This window comes from Helicoverpa zea, chromosome 13 (assembly GCF_022581195.2).
Source record: "Helicoverpa zea isolate HzStark_Cry1AcR chromosome 13, ilHelZeax1.1, whole genome shotgun sequence".
NCBI lineage: Eukaryota > Metazoa > Arthropoda > Insecta > Lepidoptera > Noctuidae > Helicoverpa > Helicoverpa zea.
Window position 1 is genome coordinate 3,981,109 of NC_061464.1, and position 22,396 is coordinate 4,003,504.

Here is a 22,396-nt window from a genome sequence, read left to right on the forward strand (position 1 = left end):
CTTTTCTTCTAAAGTCTATGGATTAAAAAAAGTTCCGCCAGGACAACGTTCGCCAACGTTCGCCCAGCGGAATCTGTTTTTGGTGAATTTCTCCACAATGGCTGCATACACAAATTTTTATTTACCATACACAATTATAGGACGTCATACACTAATTATCTGCATAATTAAAATCTTTAAATTCAACATTCCGCTGCGCGAACGCACACTCATTCAATAATGAATCATTTTGTCTGCAAATGATTTACGATTGCAAAATGATTGTACAGCAAACTACCGTATAGACCAAAATCACCAAAATAGCAGACCAATCGCACACCAATCAAATGTCAATCGAATACGATTGGTCTTTTATTAGTAGCAGAATGCCCGATATGGTTAAACTGCTATTACGATCATATTGCGATTCGATTTCTATTCGATTTTGACATTATTAACTTAAGAGAATCGGGCCCCAGTTTATCGCGCCAAGCTTTGCTTAACTTCATGATCCATCGATCTGTGCACGGCATTGATTGACCTAGCCAGGAGGTCTATTTGTTACATATTTAACTAAATTGTTTATATAGGTACAAAATATGATAAAAAGTACTATCAAGACTTGTTAAGTGCCCACTCGAAAGGAGTAGATAACCAAGTAGTAAAAGAAGTGAATGGAGAATAATTTTTAAAAATGAAACAAAAGAAAAATTTTTATGGTTTTTTTATTATTTTATAAACACGCAATGATATTGTACTCCCGAATACAGCAATACAATACCAAACCGCGGCACCAAATATGGTATTAACGGTAAGATTTCTGGTAGCGGGCGCGGGCACCTGGACCTCCGAACTTCTTGGGCTCGCAGCGACGAGGGTCAGCGACCAGCAAACTCCTATCGTATTGGACAAGGATGTCTTTGATTTCCTTCTTTGACGCCTCGTCTACATCTGTAAAGATGAAATAAAAATCATATTAAAAACATTGCACTCAAATCGTCTGTAAATAAAGGATGTTTGGTAATTTTAGTAATGTTGTGTACATTTCAAACTAGCAAGATATTGAGATCATTGCTGCTTGGTAAATGTCACCGTTATTCTGCCCTCCCTGAAATGACTGAGTTACATGAAGGCAACACAGCTTTGGAAGAAGGGGTACTCTGATAATGAAAGCTATTCCTATGTCATTACAAGTTCTAACTTAGTTAGTTACACTTCTTTGGTTTAAAAACAAGCGAGATTAAATTATCTATAGAACAGTTTGGACCCTGGAGATGGTTATAAATTTTGCCATTTGTCCACTTGGACTAATTACTTCAGTTCTACGGCCAGTGGCTAATGCAAGTCTTGACTCATAGACCTCTCTGTACAACAAACTATTAGGATAGATGAAAGCTAAGATCTTAAATATGTTTCTTCTTTTCTGAGTTCTGTGTGTAACTGTGTACATAAACTGTTAAGTAATAAATAATGCTAATACTTACATTTCTGGTAGAAAGCAATGAGTGCCTTAGAGATGGCTTGTCTGATAGCGTACACCTGGGCAACGTGACCACCACCCTTAACGGTGACTCTGATGTCGACACCAGAGAACTTCTCCTGCAAAGTCAATACAATTCTGTTAGTTTCACAAGCTATTGGTAAGTTGAATGAGGGTAGAATGTATTAATGATCAGTTTGGATCTTTACTACACATCCAAAGATGCTCAGGTTCGGAATAAGAGTATTCATCATTTTATAGCTGATTTAGTTTCACAATATGGCTTTTAGCAATTCTTCAGTTGTAACTAAAATCGCTGCAAAGCTTAATTTAATTATAACCTAAAAGAAATAACATCAGGATTGTGAACCACATTTTAGACAATGACTGAATGCAACAAGTCTGATATTAGTCTGTACAAACATTCTACATGAGGTCAAATAGATTAGTAAGAAAGAATGTTATGGACAAACAAGCTCACGGAGGAGAAAAGACTAGCGGAGATGCCCTAACGAAAAATCTCCTAACAAAGCAGCGCGCCAAAATTCGGGTGAGCGGGGGACGAGGAACGTTACTGTCTCCACCCGTGCTCCACCCTTTTACGCCTTTTATGGGAAGCCACCCATTTTTTGTAAATCCATCTAGCGTGGAATAGGATGATTAAAATCTAACCCTAAACTAACATCGACCACTAGTGACATAGGTACTCAAAAGTAAAGTAAATACTCAAAATTAATAATTCTTTTAAAATAGTAATTCAATTAGAAAGGTTAAAGAAGCATTCATTTGAAATGAACGAAGAAAAAGAGAGAGATAAAAAAGTTAGAAAATTAATTGTTATATAAGTATTATTTTGTGCAGAGAACTTGCCCCACAACAATTTATTTACTCCTCCAGAAATGAAATAGGTATCTAGGAACCATTAAACGGAGACTCGATGAAAAATCATTTTTATTCACCACGGGTCTAAAATACCCCCATGGTGTAATTTAAGTATCAACTTATGGCATTGTGTTAGTTCGTCTACTAGCCACTATGGCATCACAAGCACGAAAATTCGTTCTATTTGTTCTAGAACATGTCTAAAACCGTGCTGCGATGACTGTTGTTATTTTCGATGTTGCCACATTACGAAATTCACCAAGAAAAATAGGAATTAAAATTATAGGGACAGTGTTTATCAAATTAGAGTTTTCACAACTATATCATAACGGCGCATCCACTAAGTGGCTGACATTATGTGTGTCCGATGTTGCTCTGAGTAAAGGTACATTCAAAAAGTATGTACGGCAAGAGAGATATACCTATGTAAAACATTGCTGATCTATTAATATTATAAAGAGGAAAACTTTGTTTGTTTGTTTGGTTGTAATGGATAAACTCAAAAACTACTGGACCGATTTTAAATATTCTTTCACCATTAGAAAGCTATATTATCTGCAAGTAACATAGGCTATATTTTATCCCGGTGCGGGCAGTAGCTCCCACGGTACGCGGGTGAAACCGCGGGAAAACGGCTAGTGATGAATATAAATAAATCTACATATGTAGTTAGAGTTATGATTAATTTTAAGATAATTGCAGCTTTTTTAAATAAGACCTTTTTTAAGAATGGGTGATTGCATTTTCGATGTCTGGTAGCACTTAATTTTGTAACGGGTCTCTCTGTCTTGATGAACACAATTTTACTTCAAATATACGTAAGTCGACTACTTACCGAAAGATGGTGTTTTTATAATATTAAATTTTCATGATAATATATCATATGTTTTGGTTTGTAAATAATCTATAAAAAAACTTGTAGGATGCAAGGAAAAATGAAGCTGCTTTTTAAGGCAAAAATTGGTACCAATAATATACATTGATACAAGATTGATACGAAAATAATACAAATTCACTTAGAGGTTCTAGAAATGCAGCTATTCGACGACAGATGTCTCTAGCAAAAAATATGTTTTAAAGCTAAAATATTACTTACACGTGAAATGTTATCCTATGGTATGTTTGAGTTTGGATCCTGAGCAATTTCTACAATTAATGATAGCGCATTTCATCGTTTTAATCGAGTAACAAATAAAATCTGTTGAAATTGTGGTAAAAATACAACCATGACAAGATGTCAGTTTGATGTAAAGGACGATATATGGGCGGTGTCCAGCCACGCCTGCCGTGACGTAGTCGTGACGTATTTGACCTACCTGAAGGCGCGTGACCTACCTGCGTTAGGGCATCTCCGCTAGTCTTTTCTCCTTCGTGAACAAGCTACAATAAAGTAAATATAATAAACCAACCAACCACCAAACTACATAATATTAACTACTACAAACAAGAGCAACTGAAAAATGTGCAGTACACATGCAAAATATAAAGGAAAGTGAATGAATATGATGGTAAAGTAAGTCTGTTCTACAAAACACTAAGTTAATTCAACAGAAAATATCGTGGGTTAAGAACTAGAGTAGAGTAAGGGCAAAAATACAAAAAAAAAATTTTTTTCACCATTCGTTTATTTAATCCCCATATTTTTATGTGCCATAAAACTGGAACGATGTAGTGTGTAGATTGCTTAGTACAACAATAACGTATAAAAGAAAAGCTATTTGTTTATTGCCAAAAAGAAGTGTTCCTACTTACAATAATCTTGACATTATTTTCTCAAAAAAATTACGAGCACAACGATCGTAACTCGATTTACAGAGCGAATAGGACACCAAAATATGCCTTCAATGTAATCGCTTAAATAATGTATCTTGACATACGTTATTAACGCAGAAAGTTTGTTTATGTACGCTTAGTTTGTTTCGTGCCAAATAAACGTAAAGTACCATTACTGCTTATGGTCCTTGTTTCGTAAGCTTCCGTAATTTTTCTTCCTGCCAAAAAAACGTGAGGGTGGGATACGCTACTATGGCACTAATTTATGTAACAGCCAAAATGACGTATGTCAACCAGTTTTTGAAAAATAAATTTTATTAAAATGAGACCGTATTTTGATTGACCAAAAAGTTACATTATTCTGTAGCCGATAAATAAAGTTTTATTAGTAAAAATCAGATATCTAACTACTATAGATTTTGCCACAAAAAGGGCTATAAGATAACAGTAGGTAAATTTGAGTTGTTTTCGGGCTCTCCTGAGAAGTTGTCATTTTGGCCTTATGCTACTCTAGTTCTTAACCCACGATATATCCATTATAATTTATATATAAAATACTGGATTGAAAGTTTCAAATAAAAAGCCGAGATGAAAGATATAATCATAACATCATTTTCTTATTCGAAGTGGAATATGCAATGTAATGCTACGTTCACACGCGCGCCGCGCAGCCCGGCGGGCAGCCTGGCGGGCTGCGCGGCGTGCAGCCCGTCGCGGGCAGGCGGACATTCAAGCTGTTCACACGCGCGCCGTCGTGTCAGTCAGTGCAAGAATGGCGAGCAGCGAGGATCACGGTGTTGTTGCTATCATAGCCTTTGGCTTAACTTATTTTTATTGGAAAAAGAAAAAAAATGATGAACGACGTTGACCATTCCTCCATGTTGTAATCTCCGATCGTAGCGACTTTCTTAGAACGTTGAATCGTCGCGAAAGCGCAGGAGAGACTGACTGTCCGCGCGCGTGTAAACAGTCGCCGGGCGCCCGCACATTCATCCTTTGAACTTTGCCAAAAAACCGACACTCGACCGATTCGCGGCATTCACGGGCACGTTCACGGGCTCGGGCGTACCGTTTACACGCTCGTGAACGTGACTGTGCCCGTTGAATGTCGATTTGAACGCGCGCGTGTGAACGTACCATAAGCTTACAACAATACTAAATCAACAAACATGCGTATTTGAATGCAATGTTAGTATTTGCAGAGCAGAATAGACATGGGAAAAACATATCATTGAAAAGAAAAGATTGATATATATCTTTTGGTCACTGGGATATGTATCACTCTTTTGTATCTCTATATCCTTTCGAATCCGCGAGTGACATTGTACTGTTGCTCAGAGTGACTCGCTGCGTTCAATTCAATCCAATGTATCACTATAAATCAGTACGAACTAAGAGTGATAGATTCGTTTAGGATAGATAGATTCGTATATCAGTTTATAATATTTTTAAGTTTATTTTTTTTTTTTTTTAAGTTTCTATTTTTCATTTTAAATTTAAGTTTACGATTTATGTAATTGGCTGTTAAAGCCGTGTAAATCGAATAAATAAATAAAAATAATGGTCAAACACTTATTCTCGGTATCGAGAAAGTGAGACAGAACATTCTAAGTAGGGAAGTGCGAAAGAGATGTCTGGACTTTCCGATGAGAAACCGTGACGCCAGACGCTCAATGCTGTGTGTGCGAGTGCAACACAGATACAAACGGACGACGGATTGAATGAGTTGTTAAAGATACACTGATACATTCGGATTTGAACTGATACAAAGAGCGAGTGATAAGAACGGAAAGATACATATCTTTTTTATCTATCACTCCTGAGTTACCCATCTCTAGAGCAGAATACATAAGACACCATAGACAATAATGAGGTTTAGTGTTTAGAACATAAATGAAAGTTCCTGACCTTGCCGAGCAGTAGGATGGGCTCCTGCAGTTTGTACTGCAGCAGGCGGGGCTCCACCAGGTCCAGGGGGCGTCCGTTCACGCGCAACACTCCATGTCCGCGTTTGCAGTACGCCACGGCCGTGGCGGTTTTCTGAAAACATACATTACTGTTACAAACTTGAAGAAACTAAATCTTTATAATGTATCAAGCATTGTAAACTAATTAGAACGAGGTGGATGCACATGATAAGTTGTGAGTGTATTATACTATAGACATTGTTCAAGGAATTTATTTAATGAAATAATAAGTATGAAAAACTTTTTGAGGTTATGCTGGATACATAAATAATAATTGCAACATAGCAGCTTTAAACAAATGTAGAATGTATAATTGAGGTAAACTATATAATTGAACATGAAATCAACGATAACTTAGATCTCCAAAGAACTCGAAATAAGAGAAACATAGAAGCGTCCACTGAAAAGTCGGTTGCAGTTGCACACATACAAATTGCCACATTGAAAGGCGGGATTGAAAATTAACATGATTTTAAATATTTTATCACTAATACCATCAAAAACATCCAATAAAGGCACAAAATAAGGGCTTAAACGTAAAAAATATCACTAAGAAATCGGTAGAAACACGTGGATGGATCAAACACTAACCTTACGGCCGAATACTTGGACGGCCTGGATAGGTTCACGTCGCGCCTGAAAAACACGGAAAAAGGAATGAGAATCAAATCAATTGGCGAGGTTTGGTAAAGAAAAGATTAGTAAAATAAATTTATTACAGAGCGCAAATCGTCACGCACCTCTTGGGGGGCAGCCATTTTGACAGAGAAAGACTGAATGAATAATTTACCCAGACTACATAAATACTGACCGAATGGTTACAAAAAACCGTAACTAGGTAAGGCAAACTACGCAGATATTCTCGTAATACTGATCGAACACACTCGATGGCCGCGCCATCTACTAGTCATTGATTGGAACTAATATTTAACTTATCAATATTTCACACGAGATGGCGCTACTGAGTTTTAATTAAAATAATTGTCAACAGATGGCGCTAAACCAAAAACTTACACGACCACAGTGGTGAGTCAAGTTATCAAGTTAGCTCATCCATCACGCACCGGGCCGCACTATCGAAGATTGTTTTGTATTCGTCGAACGTAATTGTTGAAGTGGAGTCGTGCGGAATGCGCGACAGTAGTGCACGATCACGACAATGTGCCGCGAAAAACGCTAAGTTGGTAACATTCCCGCGCTAGTGCATTGGAACTTGAAACAAAACAGTGAGAATTAGTTATTGTACAAGAGAAATTTTGTGTATATTGTTTTGTTTATGTAATGAACAGTGTAAAATTATATGAACTGGATTTATTGTGATTTACCTATTGGAGTAAACGACGATTTTAAGGTAAGTGCGATTTATTATATTTAGATAATGGGTAGCTAGATATTTATAAATTGTTTTATTAAAAAGAAATAACCACGTGCGTAGTTATTTTAACAGGCGTAGTTACTTTCTTATTTACTTAGAGTACCTAATTTAAGTGTAACATGTAACTCATAGTTAAAAAGTTATTAAGCAGTAGTGAAATTAGTGGAAATAGAAGAAATTTATTGATATTCATTATGTATTTAAATTATTTTAACTTGTAACTTAATCTATTAAATCTACTTATGGAACAGTTTATTAATTTTAGGCAAAACATTTGCTGCATCTACGGCTTTTGACTTTGAGGGTACTCAGTACAAAGTTTTAGATTTTGTACTAGGTAGGCAAGGTAGCTTTTCGAGAAATCAAGTAAAGTACATGGCCAACGAAACTAAAATCAGAATTTAAATCTTTCTACTCAAGAACGAAACAGAAACTAAATTGAAATATCTATGTTTATGCTAACTCACAAGAGTTCCGTGAGTTCAAAACTTTTTATCACCAACTTTTTGTTGACTCAATGCGTCACAAAAAAACATTATGATTCACTCAAGAATGTTGGCCACTGCATACGTAAGTACTAAGTATCTAGTAAAGAGGGATATCCAGGAAAAAAATAGAAGGGAATTCGTAACGAAGTCATTCATTGTTATTGTGGAAAAACCAATAGGTATGCGTAACTGGGTTCTTTTGGAAAAACACGCAAAATTTTATGAAAATGAAATGTTTTAAATAGTATTTCTTCGCGAGTTTACTGCTCCATTTTGGCTAGAAGAATAATTAAAATGTAATAGGTAGCTATGAAGCTTTGATCTGTGATAAAATACAGAATTCTTATGGAATCGAAACCAGGGACTTCACGTTAGAATACGAGCATGAGCGCTAACCCGCCCGACTCCGCCTGTGTAAAATATGAATAAACCGTGACTAGAATATATTTTCAATTAAATCTTAAAATTAGAGGTTCAGTCTCATAAGAATATCTTAATTCATCTGTCTGATGTTATATGAAAATATTTAGTTAAACAGTTACCCAAAATTAAAGACAATTTCAAACTATAAATATCGGTCAATCGGGTACGCACGTGCTGCGTTTTTTGTACCGTAGCGTAAAAATGGTCTACCACAAAAAGTATTATGTAATTTTCCTCACCAATAGGCTTCACCATAGATAATAAGCTAATACTTCGCCAGTCTAGACTTGGCTTTAACTTGAATCCCTTAGTTTAAATTATTCACGGTATCTGGAAAAGAGGACGTCTGCTAGATACCTATCTGATTTATAAAACCTTCTCAGAAACTTTCTGGCCGCCAATCTGCCATTTCCTCGAAAAAAGAAAGAATTTAGCACAAAATGGACACGCAAAGGAAGTACCTAGCCATCAAAAGCTTGTCGAAAACTGTAACGATTTGAGGCATATTAACATACATTTACATGTGTTCAGTACGTTATGTTAGCATCTCAAATATATATCCCCTATAATCATGTCACCCTTATGTAACGAAACTAGTTCAATATTCGCGAACATAACAAACATTAACATTAATTAAAAAAAAATTACATAATAAATTCCGACAGATGTCAAAAACAGATTATATAACTCATCAAAATGTTCTGGGTTCATCAAAAATCTTGGAAATATTTGAAAGTGTTATAAAATATTTATTTTATCATTTCCGATATAAATTATTTAACATATTATTAAGCGGATTTTGATATCACCGCTTCGAGAAAGTTATAAGGATCTCTTGTGCCGTGAAAAGTTTCCCGGGACAGGACGCAAGAAGCTTCTAAGATTACCCAAATAATAACCATTGAAAGGAAGGTGGTATGTCAAGGACTATTCCAATTATATTGGAAAGTTATTACTACCATTATAAATGCGAAAATCCATGTTCCGTTTGCTAATGATGAGCAAACTCCTATAGATACCGATGATACGCATCACAAACTGGTAAAGACAGAGGATGTGCACTTTCTTAGTTTCCTCAAGATGCTAATGAAAATGCAACAGACAGTATATTATAAATGCGAAAGTAACTCTGTCTGTCTGTCAGTCCGGCTTTTACGCCAAAACTAAGAACCGAACCGATAGTCTCGAGCCTGAGAAAGAAGATATGCTACTTTTTATCCAGGTAGGAAAAGAGAAGTTCCCTCGAACATTGGGGAATAGTTAGTCGACACTTATATAGGTATCTATACTATTATACTAAAGAGGAAACATTTGTTTGTACCGACCCTAAAGCCTCCGAAACCACTGAACCTATTTGGAGTTATATGGAGTTTCTTGCCCGTTCTTCTCCATAGGAAGCTACTTTTGGAATGGGCAACTAGAATCAAATTTATTTATAATTTTGACGTTCATAAGTGCTTGTAAAGGCCTACATGAAATAAATGATTTGATTGATTGATTGATGGAAAATTCTTTCACTAAGTATTGGGAGGTTATATACCCCTGAAAAAAATAGGCTACATATTACCTAGGTGCGAGAAGTAGTTCCGTCTGATCGCAAGTGGAACCGCGGGGGACAGCTAGTATACCTATGCAATAAGTTGTTTTTGATAGTGTTCGGATATAAGGCTTGGAGTTTATCGGGCAACCGTTGTGTGACCGAGAACATGTCGATACGGCTTCCTGCCAATCGCACTTACCGTAATACGGTCACGGCTAATCCATTTTAGGCTTAAATAGGTTTGAGAAATTTGTACCAATTCAACCTATCTTGGATATATGAGGCTAAGGTTGTAAACCATTTACAACTCTCTCAATTTCATACTCTGACACATTTTACTAAAAAATGGCTAGAAACTCAATGTAGGTCAGACCTGGCTTATGTTTGGCAAACATTGAGTACCTTTTTTATACATACCTACATTGCCGTTTTTGTAAGATTAATAAGTTTTTTAATTATTTAAATTGCCAGCATAACAATGTTTGAATGCGCAATTAAACACGACAACAAAACAAAAAATCGGAGTGGAAAAAACATACTTATTTACCAAATCCTGGTATGTAAATCATGTGTTTCTCAGAAGATAATTAATAGACAATTATTATAGTAGGTACGGACATAAGGAAAATTTTACAAATAATTCTACTTATTAAATGTTATTTTCTGAACGCAGTTTTATACACAGCTGCAACGTATGAATTCAGTTTAAATTATAGGAAAATGTATAGGTAGTCCAAATTATCACTTTTTCCAAATAAGCGTGTCCCTTTATTTTTCAGTATTGCAATTGGGCGTGCAATACTCATCCTGGCACACAACCACAAGGATTGGAAAATACCCTATATTTTCTGCTAACCACATTAAAAGCTCATACTAATACTTTGCCAACTCTATTTAGAACAGAATAAGGTGTATAATCAAATAAATAACATAAACAGTATTCTGCATAGTAGTTAGAAGTACTAGGGCTTCATAAGATAATATGGTTAGTGGATTAGCGATGCACGCCGCACGCACTGCAGAGAAGCCTTACATTGCAGATTTTTCGCAGAATAAGTTCAAACAAAGGCTGTGCATAGGAAGCTTTGTTTGTTTAATTCAATTTGTTGTTATGTTGATAATTTATTTAATAGTTTATGTACACAGAACACAGACAAGAAGAAAAATAGAACAAATAGTACAAAGGCACAGCTTATTATTATTATTTTATGTTGTTTTATTTAAACTTTTTAATACAACGAATGGATATCCTATCAGTTTACGCTAGTACTTAATACAAATAATGAGTAATCGCGGTCGATAATGCAATGACATTAGTCATTACAACTAAGGGTACCTACCTACGACGTTATGATAACTGAAAGTCTGGGGATAAAATAAGCGACTCATTTTCTGGCATTTATAAATAAACTAATAAAGAAAGTTTCTACAGCATGTAAGTATGTGAAACTAATTTTCAAAATCAGAAAACCAAAAGACAAACGACATGACATTACAATTTTTCATGCCCATCGTAACTTTTGGGTACGGTTTTCACCAAGAAGTTTTACTTATTCAAAATTGGCTACTAAAGTCGTTGATGACGCTAGTCAAAATGTATGAACAAAACCAATGGATCAATGTTATTCGACGGGAACTTTATTCACCTGTCGCAAAGTCTCAACACCAGTTCACAATTTCCCTTTCAAACCCAGCCATATGATTGGGAATGAGGACAACATAAGTAGTTCTAGTTCATAATCAGATAAGATAAACCATATTTTGGGAAAGCAAAAGTATTTTTATTTAGTCCATAGATACCTATTTGATATCGATAAGTTAGTGTTTACTTACGATAGATTTATCAGTCCGAAGAATGCTGACCGATATAAAATACTAGCTCTTGCCAGCGGTTTCACCCGCATCCCGTGGGAAACTCGGCACGAACCCGAAAGTAGCCTATAGCCTTCCTCGATAAATGGGCTATCTAATACTGAAAGAATTTTTCAAATCGGACCAGTAGTTCCTGAGATTAGCGCGTTCAAACAAACAAACAAACAAACTCTTCAGCTTTATAATATTAGTATAGATTTATTCAGTTTCTTTCCAATTTTAATGGATTAATCTATTTTATTGTACACCTACTTACATAATAGTTTAACTCGTAGACAGAAAGTAACTGTCTCGACCTTTCATAGCTTTAATGCTCTTTTTAAAAGAATTTTTGTCTTGTCTATGTGATAAATAGGAATGGTAAAAAGGTTTAATAGCTCAAAAAAGAAGTAAAACGGATAACTTAACCTTACATAGTAACGTTTGGTTAATAGGATTCTTTCGTATAATCTTGTAATAGGCTTTCTTATCGACTATGAAAATGAAGGCGCTTATGTAATTCCAGATTAGACATTAAGCATTGTTTTCACACTACAAAACAATTTGTATTTAGTAAAGCTAAGTTTAAATCTTGGAAATTGATTCTAAATTCGACGGAAAAACTGCAAAGGTCCAATGGACTTATAGCTTAAATCTGCTATGAACAAAGCTCATTACGATCATGCCTTCTTTTAATGAGAAGCGTCCTTAGTCCAGTTAAAGGACAGTCTTGTACTTCTAATCGAGGGCGCTGCAGGTTTGATCTTCTCAAGCCCTAGCGTCAGAGTTTTCTCAAATCCGCCTGACGGCCTCTGTCATGAAAATTGTACGACAACTTACTGGTTAACAGTAATTTCATTAACTTTATATGACTAATCTAACATCAAGATCGTAAAGATTATTTTATTGAGAAGACTCATTTGATATGACTATGATACTATATGAGTTTTACCTAAGCAGATATGCAGATGGGAGGTAACAACTGGTTTCTTTGACGTAGATTCATATCGCATAATATATTATTATGTATTATATAACTTTTTTTGCATGTATAGCCAGTTATTGATTTGTCTGTTTGGTTATATGCTTTTGAGGTTTCAATTTACTTTTTGTTAGCACCTTTATACTTTCATATTCACTACTTATATATGTATATACAGTCGACTCTCGTTAATTCGAAACTCGCGGGACTCTTAAAATATTACGAATTATCGAGTTTTTGAAATATTAAATGGTTCGAAATTTGTGAGAGAAAATAAATAAAACTTCGAATTACTAAGTATTGATCAATTATTATTTGTTAACTGCTATTTTATAACAATGTCAAAAGTTTAAAGACACATTTGTGTGCATACATGTATTCATAATGTAATTAATCTTTCGAAACAGCTCCGTCATACTGCTTCAAGAAAAGGTTGCTGCTCAGACTGCTCTCTGACTCCTGACTTAGAATCTTTCCGCCTCATTCTCTCTGCAACTTTGAATTCTCGAGTGTTGGACGACTAAGAATTCGAATTAACGCGTCGTTTTGTTATAAAGCAATGCTATTTTCGTTCGAATTACCAAGTGCATAAAAATGTATTGATTTAGTTCGAAATATAAAGAGATTTTGTAGGGAACTTGTGGTAACTTTGAATTAACGAGAGGTTGGAAATATTTTTTCGTTGTCGTACAATTTTCATGACAGAGGCCGTCAGGCGGATTTGAGAAAACTCTGACGCTAGGGCTTGAGAAGATCAAACCTGCAGCGCCCTCGATTAGAAGTACAAGACTGTCCTTTAACTGGACTAAGGACGCTTCTCATTAAAAGAAGGCATGATCGTAATGAGCTTTGTTCATAGCAGATTTAATCTATAAGTCCATTGGACCTTTGCAGTTTTTCCGTCGAATTTAGAATCAATTTCCAAGATTTAAACTTAGCTTTACTAAATACAAATTGTTTTGTAGTGTGAAAACAATGCTTAATGTCTAATCTGGATTTGAATTAACAAGAGTCGACTGTATATACCTATACATCCTAAATACCAAAATGATTGTTGCCTTAACACACCTTTTTTCGTTGATAGACTAAGTTCAGAAAGAGTTCTTATGTTTTGGAATCCCAATTTGCGTCTACACCCAATTTTCACGTGCATATTTATTAAAATAAGGAAAGTACATATAAAGAAAACCAAGAGGCGTTGTTAGTATGCGATACAGATGAAATCAAGAGTATCCGGAAATCGTCCGTATTACACGAACAGGTGATATTAATATAGTTTATAGCCGTGAACACCTCGGAACTGGTTTTGATACATTTCGATACATAAACAAGATTATTATTTCACGAACCACTTTACAATGTCGCTTACGGTTTTTTACGTAATTTCGTAATTTATAGCTTCATCGTCACAGAATCTTTATTTTTTAATTAATAGAAAACTTTTACTAAATATTTTAGGCCTCGGAATAAATTATGACGTTAAAAGCGATCCGCACGACTTTGAAAACCGAATAATCTTTATACCGCCTTCATTTAGAGATTTTGGAGCGATTAAAAGACTTTAAATTGGTCGCCAAAGAGAGAGGCATAATTAGTGCTGATAACTGTTTTATTTAACGGGTAGAAATAAATAATCTATTCAATTAAGTAACGTACGAGTACTTCATTACAAATCATCTGTATAAAAAGCTATAATTAATCGCTAAACACCGCTATCATTCATCACCGCTCCATAACCACTCGAAACGGTTCTATCACCACAAAAACGCAATACTTCAACAATAGTAGCTAATAATATTTTATCACTTATTCTGCAGCCCCATATACGTCCTGACACGGGTGTCCAACCACCGATCTCGCAATCCGATACATAAACAATTGCATTCGAGCATTCTACTCCTTATTCGTGATCATGACTTATTAAACGAGATGTTTTGCTGAGTCCGCACTATAAATTAAATCTGATAAGCGAAGGAGCAATGTATGAAGAATTGTGATATTTTATCGCTGGTGCGTCGTTTTAAAGGGTGGTTGCAGAAGTATTATTGCTTATTTTGACTGCCTCGTTAGTCTAGTGGTCGCCAACGCGGCTGCTGTGCTCGAGGTCTCGGGTTCGATTCCCGAGTCGGGTCGAAATCCCTTTGTGGGTTTTCTTGAACTTTCACAAAGCAGCCCGTAGTCTGGAAATTGGTGATTGATTCACCCGTGCATCGGAGAGCACGTAAATGTCGGTCCTGCGCCTAATCTCTTTTCGGTCGTGTCGGATTGCCGTCCCATCGGGTTATGAGAGTGAAGGAATAGGGAGTGCACCTGTGTCTGCGCAAATGCTCGTGCACTATAATATGCCATGCGCAGCTGGCTGATCTCCTTAAGTGAGAACAGCCGCCGTGGCCGAAATCGGCCGTGGACGCCATTATTATTGCCCAATACAGCCAAACACGGGTGATGCTGCAATATTGATTGGAACAGTTATGTGGACTCTTCAATACTCACGGCTCCAGAGAAAACATGATTTGGTTTTCCCCACTGAGAGTTGGACTTTTCCCTTCCGCTCAATCTACGGATAAATGATTATGTAACGGTATGTAATGAATGATCCTACATCCCAAAAAAGAAACATTATCTGAATTGGTTATCTATCAGGCAAAACTGCTAGATAAACCTTTTCCCTAACTTAACTCTTTTTTGAAAATACAGTCGTTCCATGTGGGAGGGCTAGAAAGCAAACGAAGATCTATCGTAGGGCTTATATGGAGACGGTTCGGCTTACTATTCGAGGAATCCAGTTTATGCTAATATTATCTAGGTGTGTTCTGATACCGACAGCTTAGGACCGGTCGATCAAGCGATATTTCGATTAGGTACGACTGTGTACGAGGGCTCAGCATTTTTTGGATCTAACTGTAGCTCTTGGTTACTATAGAAGTCCTAGTGTTGCCTAACTTAAGTATATTTTCCTATAATGATAGGCACGCGATCACACACGAAAGATTTTTTTACGTGATACTTAACCACAATGGTCGAAAATGGAGCACATTTGACTTGCTTAAAACTAACCTATTTCTCTCTAGCCTGAAAGACTCCCAGGTTTTCTGGAAATTTTAAAAGTAGAAATATCAAAACACATCATCGAAAAAGGAAATAAGTAAGGTATCATCATCACATGCAAACTTATTTACATTTCTCACACACTCAATCTTCTGCACATTGTTTACCATATGACTCCGCTCGTAATCCGAGCTATATTAAATTTCGCCGTGCTAAGTGTAAGTTACAAGTAAGCTGTAATCTGTGCTGTGTGTGGTCGATGGCTGCTGACTCCTGGTCTTATCGACGATGCTCATCCGGTGGAGATTGTTGGACAAATAAACAAGTAGGAATGTTATTTTAGACTAGTCATAGGCTCGAATGTTGTGATTCTTTGTCGTTTAAAGCAATGTAATTAATGTCAGGAGCGTATTCTAGAATTTTAATAGTAAAACTAAAAACATATATATGGAAATGAATAAACTATCTAAAAAGAAACGTATTACTTAAACTAAGCGGCGCGGCGCTAGGCGTCAAAATCTTCCCCACCACTGTTGATTGGGAGTGTACCCAAGAGGCTGGCAGCATTGCCACGTTGGATGGCAATAGTTATCCTTCTTCCTGATGTCTATGAAGAGGAAGGATAGATAATAATTTATTGGTTCTTTTTAAATATGGACAATAAATAATAATGAATTGTGTGTATCTGAGTGACTATTTTATTGTACGTCTGTTCAGATTGTCCAATCTTTGACATATAGGTAAGATAAAAAAATATCTGTCGATCACATTCTTATCCACATTGCTTGCTTTTGAAGTATCCCTTTAAAATATCTTGTTGGGTACACAATGAAGTAGTTACACTACTACTTAACAAATACGAACTAACTTAACTGTAGTTAGGGTATTACCATATTTCGGAAATTAGCAGGATATCCAGTCTCAGATTTCGCGTTTTGACTTACTTTCAGTCCGAGTTAGAAAAAGTACACATTTTATGCACAGAAATATAAATTGCTATAATCTTTCCTACCTATCAATTAAATAAAAAAAACGATTGAAAAACATAATAAAGATTTTTACCAAAGCAAGTGTCAAGTTCTGTAACTTCAAAAAAATTGATCTGCACATTTATTAAAACTTTCAACTTTTCTGACTTTCTGGCTGGTGACCCTACTTCTACTCAAATATGAATGTATAATGCGGCTGGTATTGTCACCAGGCTGTCAGTGAGTCAGTGAGTAACGAAATAACTGAACACGCCCATTCCGACTTAACTTACTTTACATACAATCACCGCATTAAAATACTCATTATAACTGCCTTGTCAGTGAAATGTACTGATTCGGTGAGCTTAGGAAATGTTAGGTAGGGCCGTTTCTCTTTTCAAAGACCTCGTTGACGCAATGGTCACTCTGGTAGACTGCCGAAATGTTGGGTCGACTCCTGGTACAATCAGCATAAGTGTAATGAGCATGCTTATTGACTGTAGTCTGGGTCTAAGAATATGTATTTATATGTAGTTTATCAGTATTTGTAGTACCCATAACACAAGCTAATAAATAGTTTACCATGGAGCTAACCGACCGTGTGTGAAGGTGTCGCCATATTTATTTTTATACAATTCTTTGCAGAACCAATGATTATTTATACAATCTAGATACCGGGTTTTTATTTTCTTCAAATTAATTTAGTATAAGATGTTTAAATAATAAATCACACATAAGATAGAGTTAAATATTTATTTAAAGACTAGAAAGTACTGGTCTACTGGTAAGGAAAAGGCGTTGGACCGATGTACCTACTCGATATGAAGATTATGTATTGCATAAGGTTTTGTGTTTGCTTATTGCATAAACTTTTATATTTGCCAATTTTGTCTTGAGAGATAATCAATTAGCAAGCTTTTCGTCAACAGAATATCTACCTTTCATTGATTTAAAAAAAAACTCCCGCACCTTGCAAACTTTTAGTCGTCCGACAATTTGTTTTGGCTCATAAGTAAGGAAATTAAATAGAGTACCTAGTACACACGTAACAACGATCAGTTATTCTGTAAATATTTTAATTGAATTTACGATTTACTTAAAAAATATTTTTCTTCAACCATCCCGCATAACAGTGGGTCTAAATAACGAATAAATAGCTCTGGGTCGAATAATACCATAAAAATAAACTAGAGCATATCTCGAACTGCGAGCCTTCCATTTCCAATAGAGAGGAGCAATTCTGCAATAACATGTTAACCAATAAATTCTTCAAGCAACATCTTACCAAGATACAATTAGTTGATTTGCTATAATTACAACTTTTACACGAACCAGGTCAATACGCCTTACAAATAGATTGTCTGCTCTGCTCGTACGCAGACTTCTGCGCATTTTCTGCGCTAAATCATCGTGAAATATGCTCGCATGGACATTTCAACCACGCTAATGGTTTGTGAAACGGTAAACTGTATACTTGATCATCTTTAATGATCTAAATCGATATATTAGCGGTTAACTTCGGTTTATCTAGGTTTTATTGATTATGTTGGTGTTTATCGGGAAATTACTGCACATTTGCTGTGGATGCCGTGAAAATGGTAATACCATAGACAAATCTTTGATTTCTCAAATGAAAATAATGACAAATATCGTCATATACTCTGTATACATATAGCTGGATTTGTAAACTTTTTTTATGGGTTAGCTCTTTCAATAAATAAAATTCCATCATGTAATCATAATTAAGAAATACTTACACTGAAAAAATGGTACACCTACATAACGGATACAGTCACTCGTAGAATGTACTAATTAACAAATATCTAGGTTCACGTATTAACTTGATTCTACGAATCTACGGTACCTCCCACCATAAATGAACCACATAATAACTGTCAGTTAACAGCAAGAAAAGTTAAGTTCTCATAACACAAATCATAGTGTTCTATCCTATTTCTTGTTGTCTATGGTTCTAGGCCATCAGTCAGCTGTCAGACTCCAACTGATAAAGACGTGCCGATAAATCATGACGTATTTGTCCCGATCTACAATCAAAGTCCATTAATTTACCAGCGAGAAAAATTGTGGTAAAAAAAAACAAGTAGAATAGTCTTACTTTCTTCTGGGAACATATTTCATAGTTGTTGTTATCGTTGTAAATTCATAATGCTTTTGAATTATCATTTAATTGGTATTAATTGATCTATTTTTGTGCTCTATTAAAGTTGATTGTGTTATGGATATTCAATGTTTCTTAATTAGAAAATGTTCACTGAGAATCTATTTGTATAATTACCAATCCAAGCACTCAATATTGTGCGTGATTTCAATATAGAAAGAAAGAGAGAAGAAAAATATACATTTATTCACGCCGGTATGACACAGAGACTGGAAGCCGACTCCAACATATTTGGGAAAAACGCTCGGAAGATGATGATGGTATTACACATAGACAACACAAAAAAAATATTACAAACTGTAATTAAACAACGTCAATAAGAATAACACAGAGCTAGTAAAATACATTAGACAAAGATATATTCATTTGTTGAAACAGTCAATTATAATCCATTAAGTACTAAATAAATCTAATACCGGAATGAAACGTTACCCTGTGTGCATTCTAGATGATTTATTATAAGACTAAGCCCTTTCATTTCCTCCACAGGTTCGAGAGACGTGATATCTTTTCCGGCAACAACGACGGACAAGTAAGTATTGAAATAGAACTTTATATAGGACCTCCATGTTTTTATTTAGATTAAAAAAACTCGGGTTTTATGAACAACTGAATAAAAAATGCGTCAAATGAGAAAAAATATCTAATTTTATTAAAGGGACATCCACAATATTTTAATGTAAAGGCAAAACATACTGTTGCGTAAAAATCTCAAGAAAATGAAGCTATTATGCAAAATATTTTTTCTAATATAAAAATTCGAGAAATCAATCCCAAACCCATAAATAATTCGCTTATTAGTTATCAATAATGTATTTAGGTCAATTAAAGTTATTTTTTTAACTGATGACTTTATGTACGTCACTCATTTTTACATAATTTATCTTACGTATTCACAAATTTGGTAAAAGATCGACGCGCAGACGCAAAATAAAATTACTGTTCATAATTTTACACGGTAGAGGAATTACTCAATAAAATAAGTTCCGTACATGGTACGATTTGTACGCTTTCTTAAACATTTGCAATAAACTGTACATTAGTATAGATAAAGTAGGTTATGATAGACTGTGATTAGTGGGCCGCGGCGAGAAGCTTTTATGGCATAATCATCAACACAAAGTGTGAATAGATTAGGCCTCTGTTCAATGCGAATTCAGTTTCTTTTTAAAGACTTATAACTGATAGATGTCCGAATAAAAGCTTTTGTTAGTAGTTATTTACGGCTGACAACCGGTCCTTCATACTACATAGGGGTATTGTGGTCGCCCGGGTAACTGGGATGAGGAGGTCAGATAGACAGTCGCTCCTTGTAAAACACTGGTACTCAGCTGCGTCTGATTAGACTGGAGCCGACCCCAACATAGTTGGGAAAAGGCTAGGCAAATAATTAGTCATTCATTACTTAGCTATTCACAATAAAACGTAAGTAGTCAAAAAGTAATCATTTGAAAGTTGTTTTCAATCGCTACTTACTTTTGCAGAATGGCCCAATAAATTAGTTTGGCCGTTGTAGTATTAATAATCTGTGGTATGTCACTGAAAATTAGCATAGAGCTTTAACATTTTCTATTTTACGTTCTTTGACACACCGTTTCTCAATGCAGTCATTAAAATTTTATTAAAACAGTAGTGAGCTTTTTATTTCGTGTACACTGTGGGAACTTGTCCAGTGAGTCATTAGAAAGTCATAGAATATATTTAAGTACTGCAAGTGGCAAGTGGCTGGTTATGTAATAAGTTTTGTTTATGAAGTTTCTAATAACTTCTGCTTTCTTTAACATTAGTGGAAGGTCTGTCTGCTATTGATTTGCATAGAGTTTTAGTGAAATCGTGTGCGTGGAAATATTCATAAGATTTCCACGCGTGTGTGAAATTTTTGCTTAAGTTAAGTTTGGTATGCAAATGTTGTATTTCAGGAAAGTAGTGTAGTTTAATATACTGACCAATGTACTACAGGTATTACATCATCATCATCATCTCAGCCATAGGACGTCCACTACTGAACATAGGCCTCCCCCTTTGATCTCCACAGATACCTGTTGGAAGGTATTACATATTAGGAGTAAACGCTGTAAAGTGAACTTTAAATGTGTATTACAATGATCACTTACTCGTCACCGTTCGGAATAACCCATTTTTGTACTGACCAGGTAATAGAATATTGGTTATTTTCCTTAAAATAAAATTAATTATTAAATGCCTGTTCTCGTAATACCAGTTGCATAATTATATTATGTTTTTGGTATTCCCGGGTCGTTCCCTTTTGGGTATGATGAGTATTTCTCATTCAATCGAAATAACCCAGGAAAACAGGTTGGCTTTATTTTAATGAGTAATCCCTGCATTTTGTATCATAATATGCAAAAATATATCTTTTTTGTCAAAGTTACTAAAAAAACATTGATTATTATTGTCAAATCACGCCAAAAATCAATGAAGTAGGTATATTTCTTAACATTTCTTTGAGAAATGAAATGTTAAGGCGCCATTTCTAATTAGATATATTTTTAGCTATCGAATTAATATTATCGTATATACGACAATAATTCTAGTACGTAGGCACTAAGCCGGACGCTAGGACATAATTATTCTTGATGGGGGATTATCATTAGTCTCATATCTACTTAATTTACATATTTATCGTCATTCATTTACAGATTATTATTTATTTTTATTACAACAATGATTTTTGTTACACACAATTCAAAAATGATCTCGAATTTACTCTTAAACTTCCAAATTAAAATAAATCAAAACCTGTATAAATTGAGATTACCTACATTATATGTCTTGAAGAATTTTTATTAATGTTTTTGTTGTTAAGTAACATGGGAGCCGGGAACTGGTTTGTTTAATTTTGGATCGACATTGAACTTGGTACAAGGTTATAAAGGAAACCGTCAATTACAAGTTTTGAAGAATAATTAAAGCTATAAAAATACTACTTATATTCAAGTGACAAAACAATGTTTTACAATTATTGTAGATTCTTTCGAAATAAAGTCGCCATATTTGGTTACAACGTGAATGAACTAGATTCCATTTTCAAACCTTGAAAAAGATATAAGAACTTCATTGATTAACACCAAAACGGCCAGTATCTCATTCAACACTAAGATGCTAACTATTCGATTTTCAAAGTATGCTAAATGACTCACTATACCTGGTGAACTTTAGTTCCGAGACAAGAGCGTTCTCGGAACAAATCTGACATTCTCGACCACCTTACTTTATGAATGGGCTGCGTCATCAGTGACTCATTACAACTTTTACGTTCAATCTTTTTTTTGCGATTTTGAATCTGGAACTTGTTCTTCAAGAAGTTTGGGGTAGGTATCATTTTGAGAGGTACCTATAATAATTTAGTGTTGGTCATCGGCTTAAGCAACCTGTTTGGTGGTGTACCGGATCTTCTAAATACTAAAATGCGATAAAACTTAGCACCATAAAAATTAAGA

General features: G+C 35.1%; 2 protein-coding genes across 4 annotated transcripts in view; one reads left to right on the forward strand and one right to left on the reverse strand.

The window, feature by feature from the left end:
* Positions 1-687: 687 nt before the first annotated feature.
* On the reverse strand, positions 688-6,932 carry LOC124635776 (40S ribosomal protein S16). Of its 2 annotated transcripts, none has more exons than XM_047171732.1 (5): positions 6,822-6,932; positions 6,673-6,717; positions 6,023-6,154; positions 1,464-1,578; positions 688-930 (listed from the first exon to the last, which is right to left on the reverse strand). In XM_047171732.1, exons 1-5 carry the CDS (start codon positions 6,837-6,839, stop codon positions 785-787), a joined length of 456 nt encoding a protein of 151 aa, XP_047027688.1. In that variant the 5' UTR covers positions 6,840-6,932; the 3' UTR covers positions 688-784. The 2 variants fall into 2 exon arrangements, with proteins under 2 accessions (XP_047027688.1, XP_047027687.1); XM_047171731.1 differs by having other exon boundaries at positions 6,801-6,913.
* A 226-nt stretch (positions 6,933-7,158) lies between these two features.
* LOC124635712 overlaps positions 7,159-22,396 on the forward strand; it is a 43,827-nt gene continuing 28,589 nt past the window's right edge. For both annotated transcript variants that reach the window (XM_047171664.1, XM_047171665.1), the window contains exons 1-2: positions 7,159-7,432; positions 19,425-19,467. The gene's annotated coding sequence lies outside the window, so the exon portion shown is untranslated. The remainder of the gene's footprint in view (positions 7,433-19,424; positions 19,468-22,396) is intronic.

Coding starts and splice junctions, on each gene's coding strand:
- LOC124635776 (XM_047171731.1), bottom strand. CDS start 6,839: ATGGCTGCCCCCCAAGAGGTGCGTGACGATTTGCGCTCT. Junction 6,718..6,800: donor TGCGTGACGATTTGCGCTCT/GTAATAAATTTA, acceptor CGTGTTTTTCAG/GCGCGACGTGAACCTATCCA. Junction 931..1,463: donor CATTGCTTTCTACCAGAAAT/GTAAGTATTAGC, acceptor TCATCTTTACAG/ATGTAGACGAGGCGTCAAAG.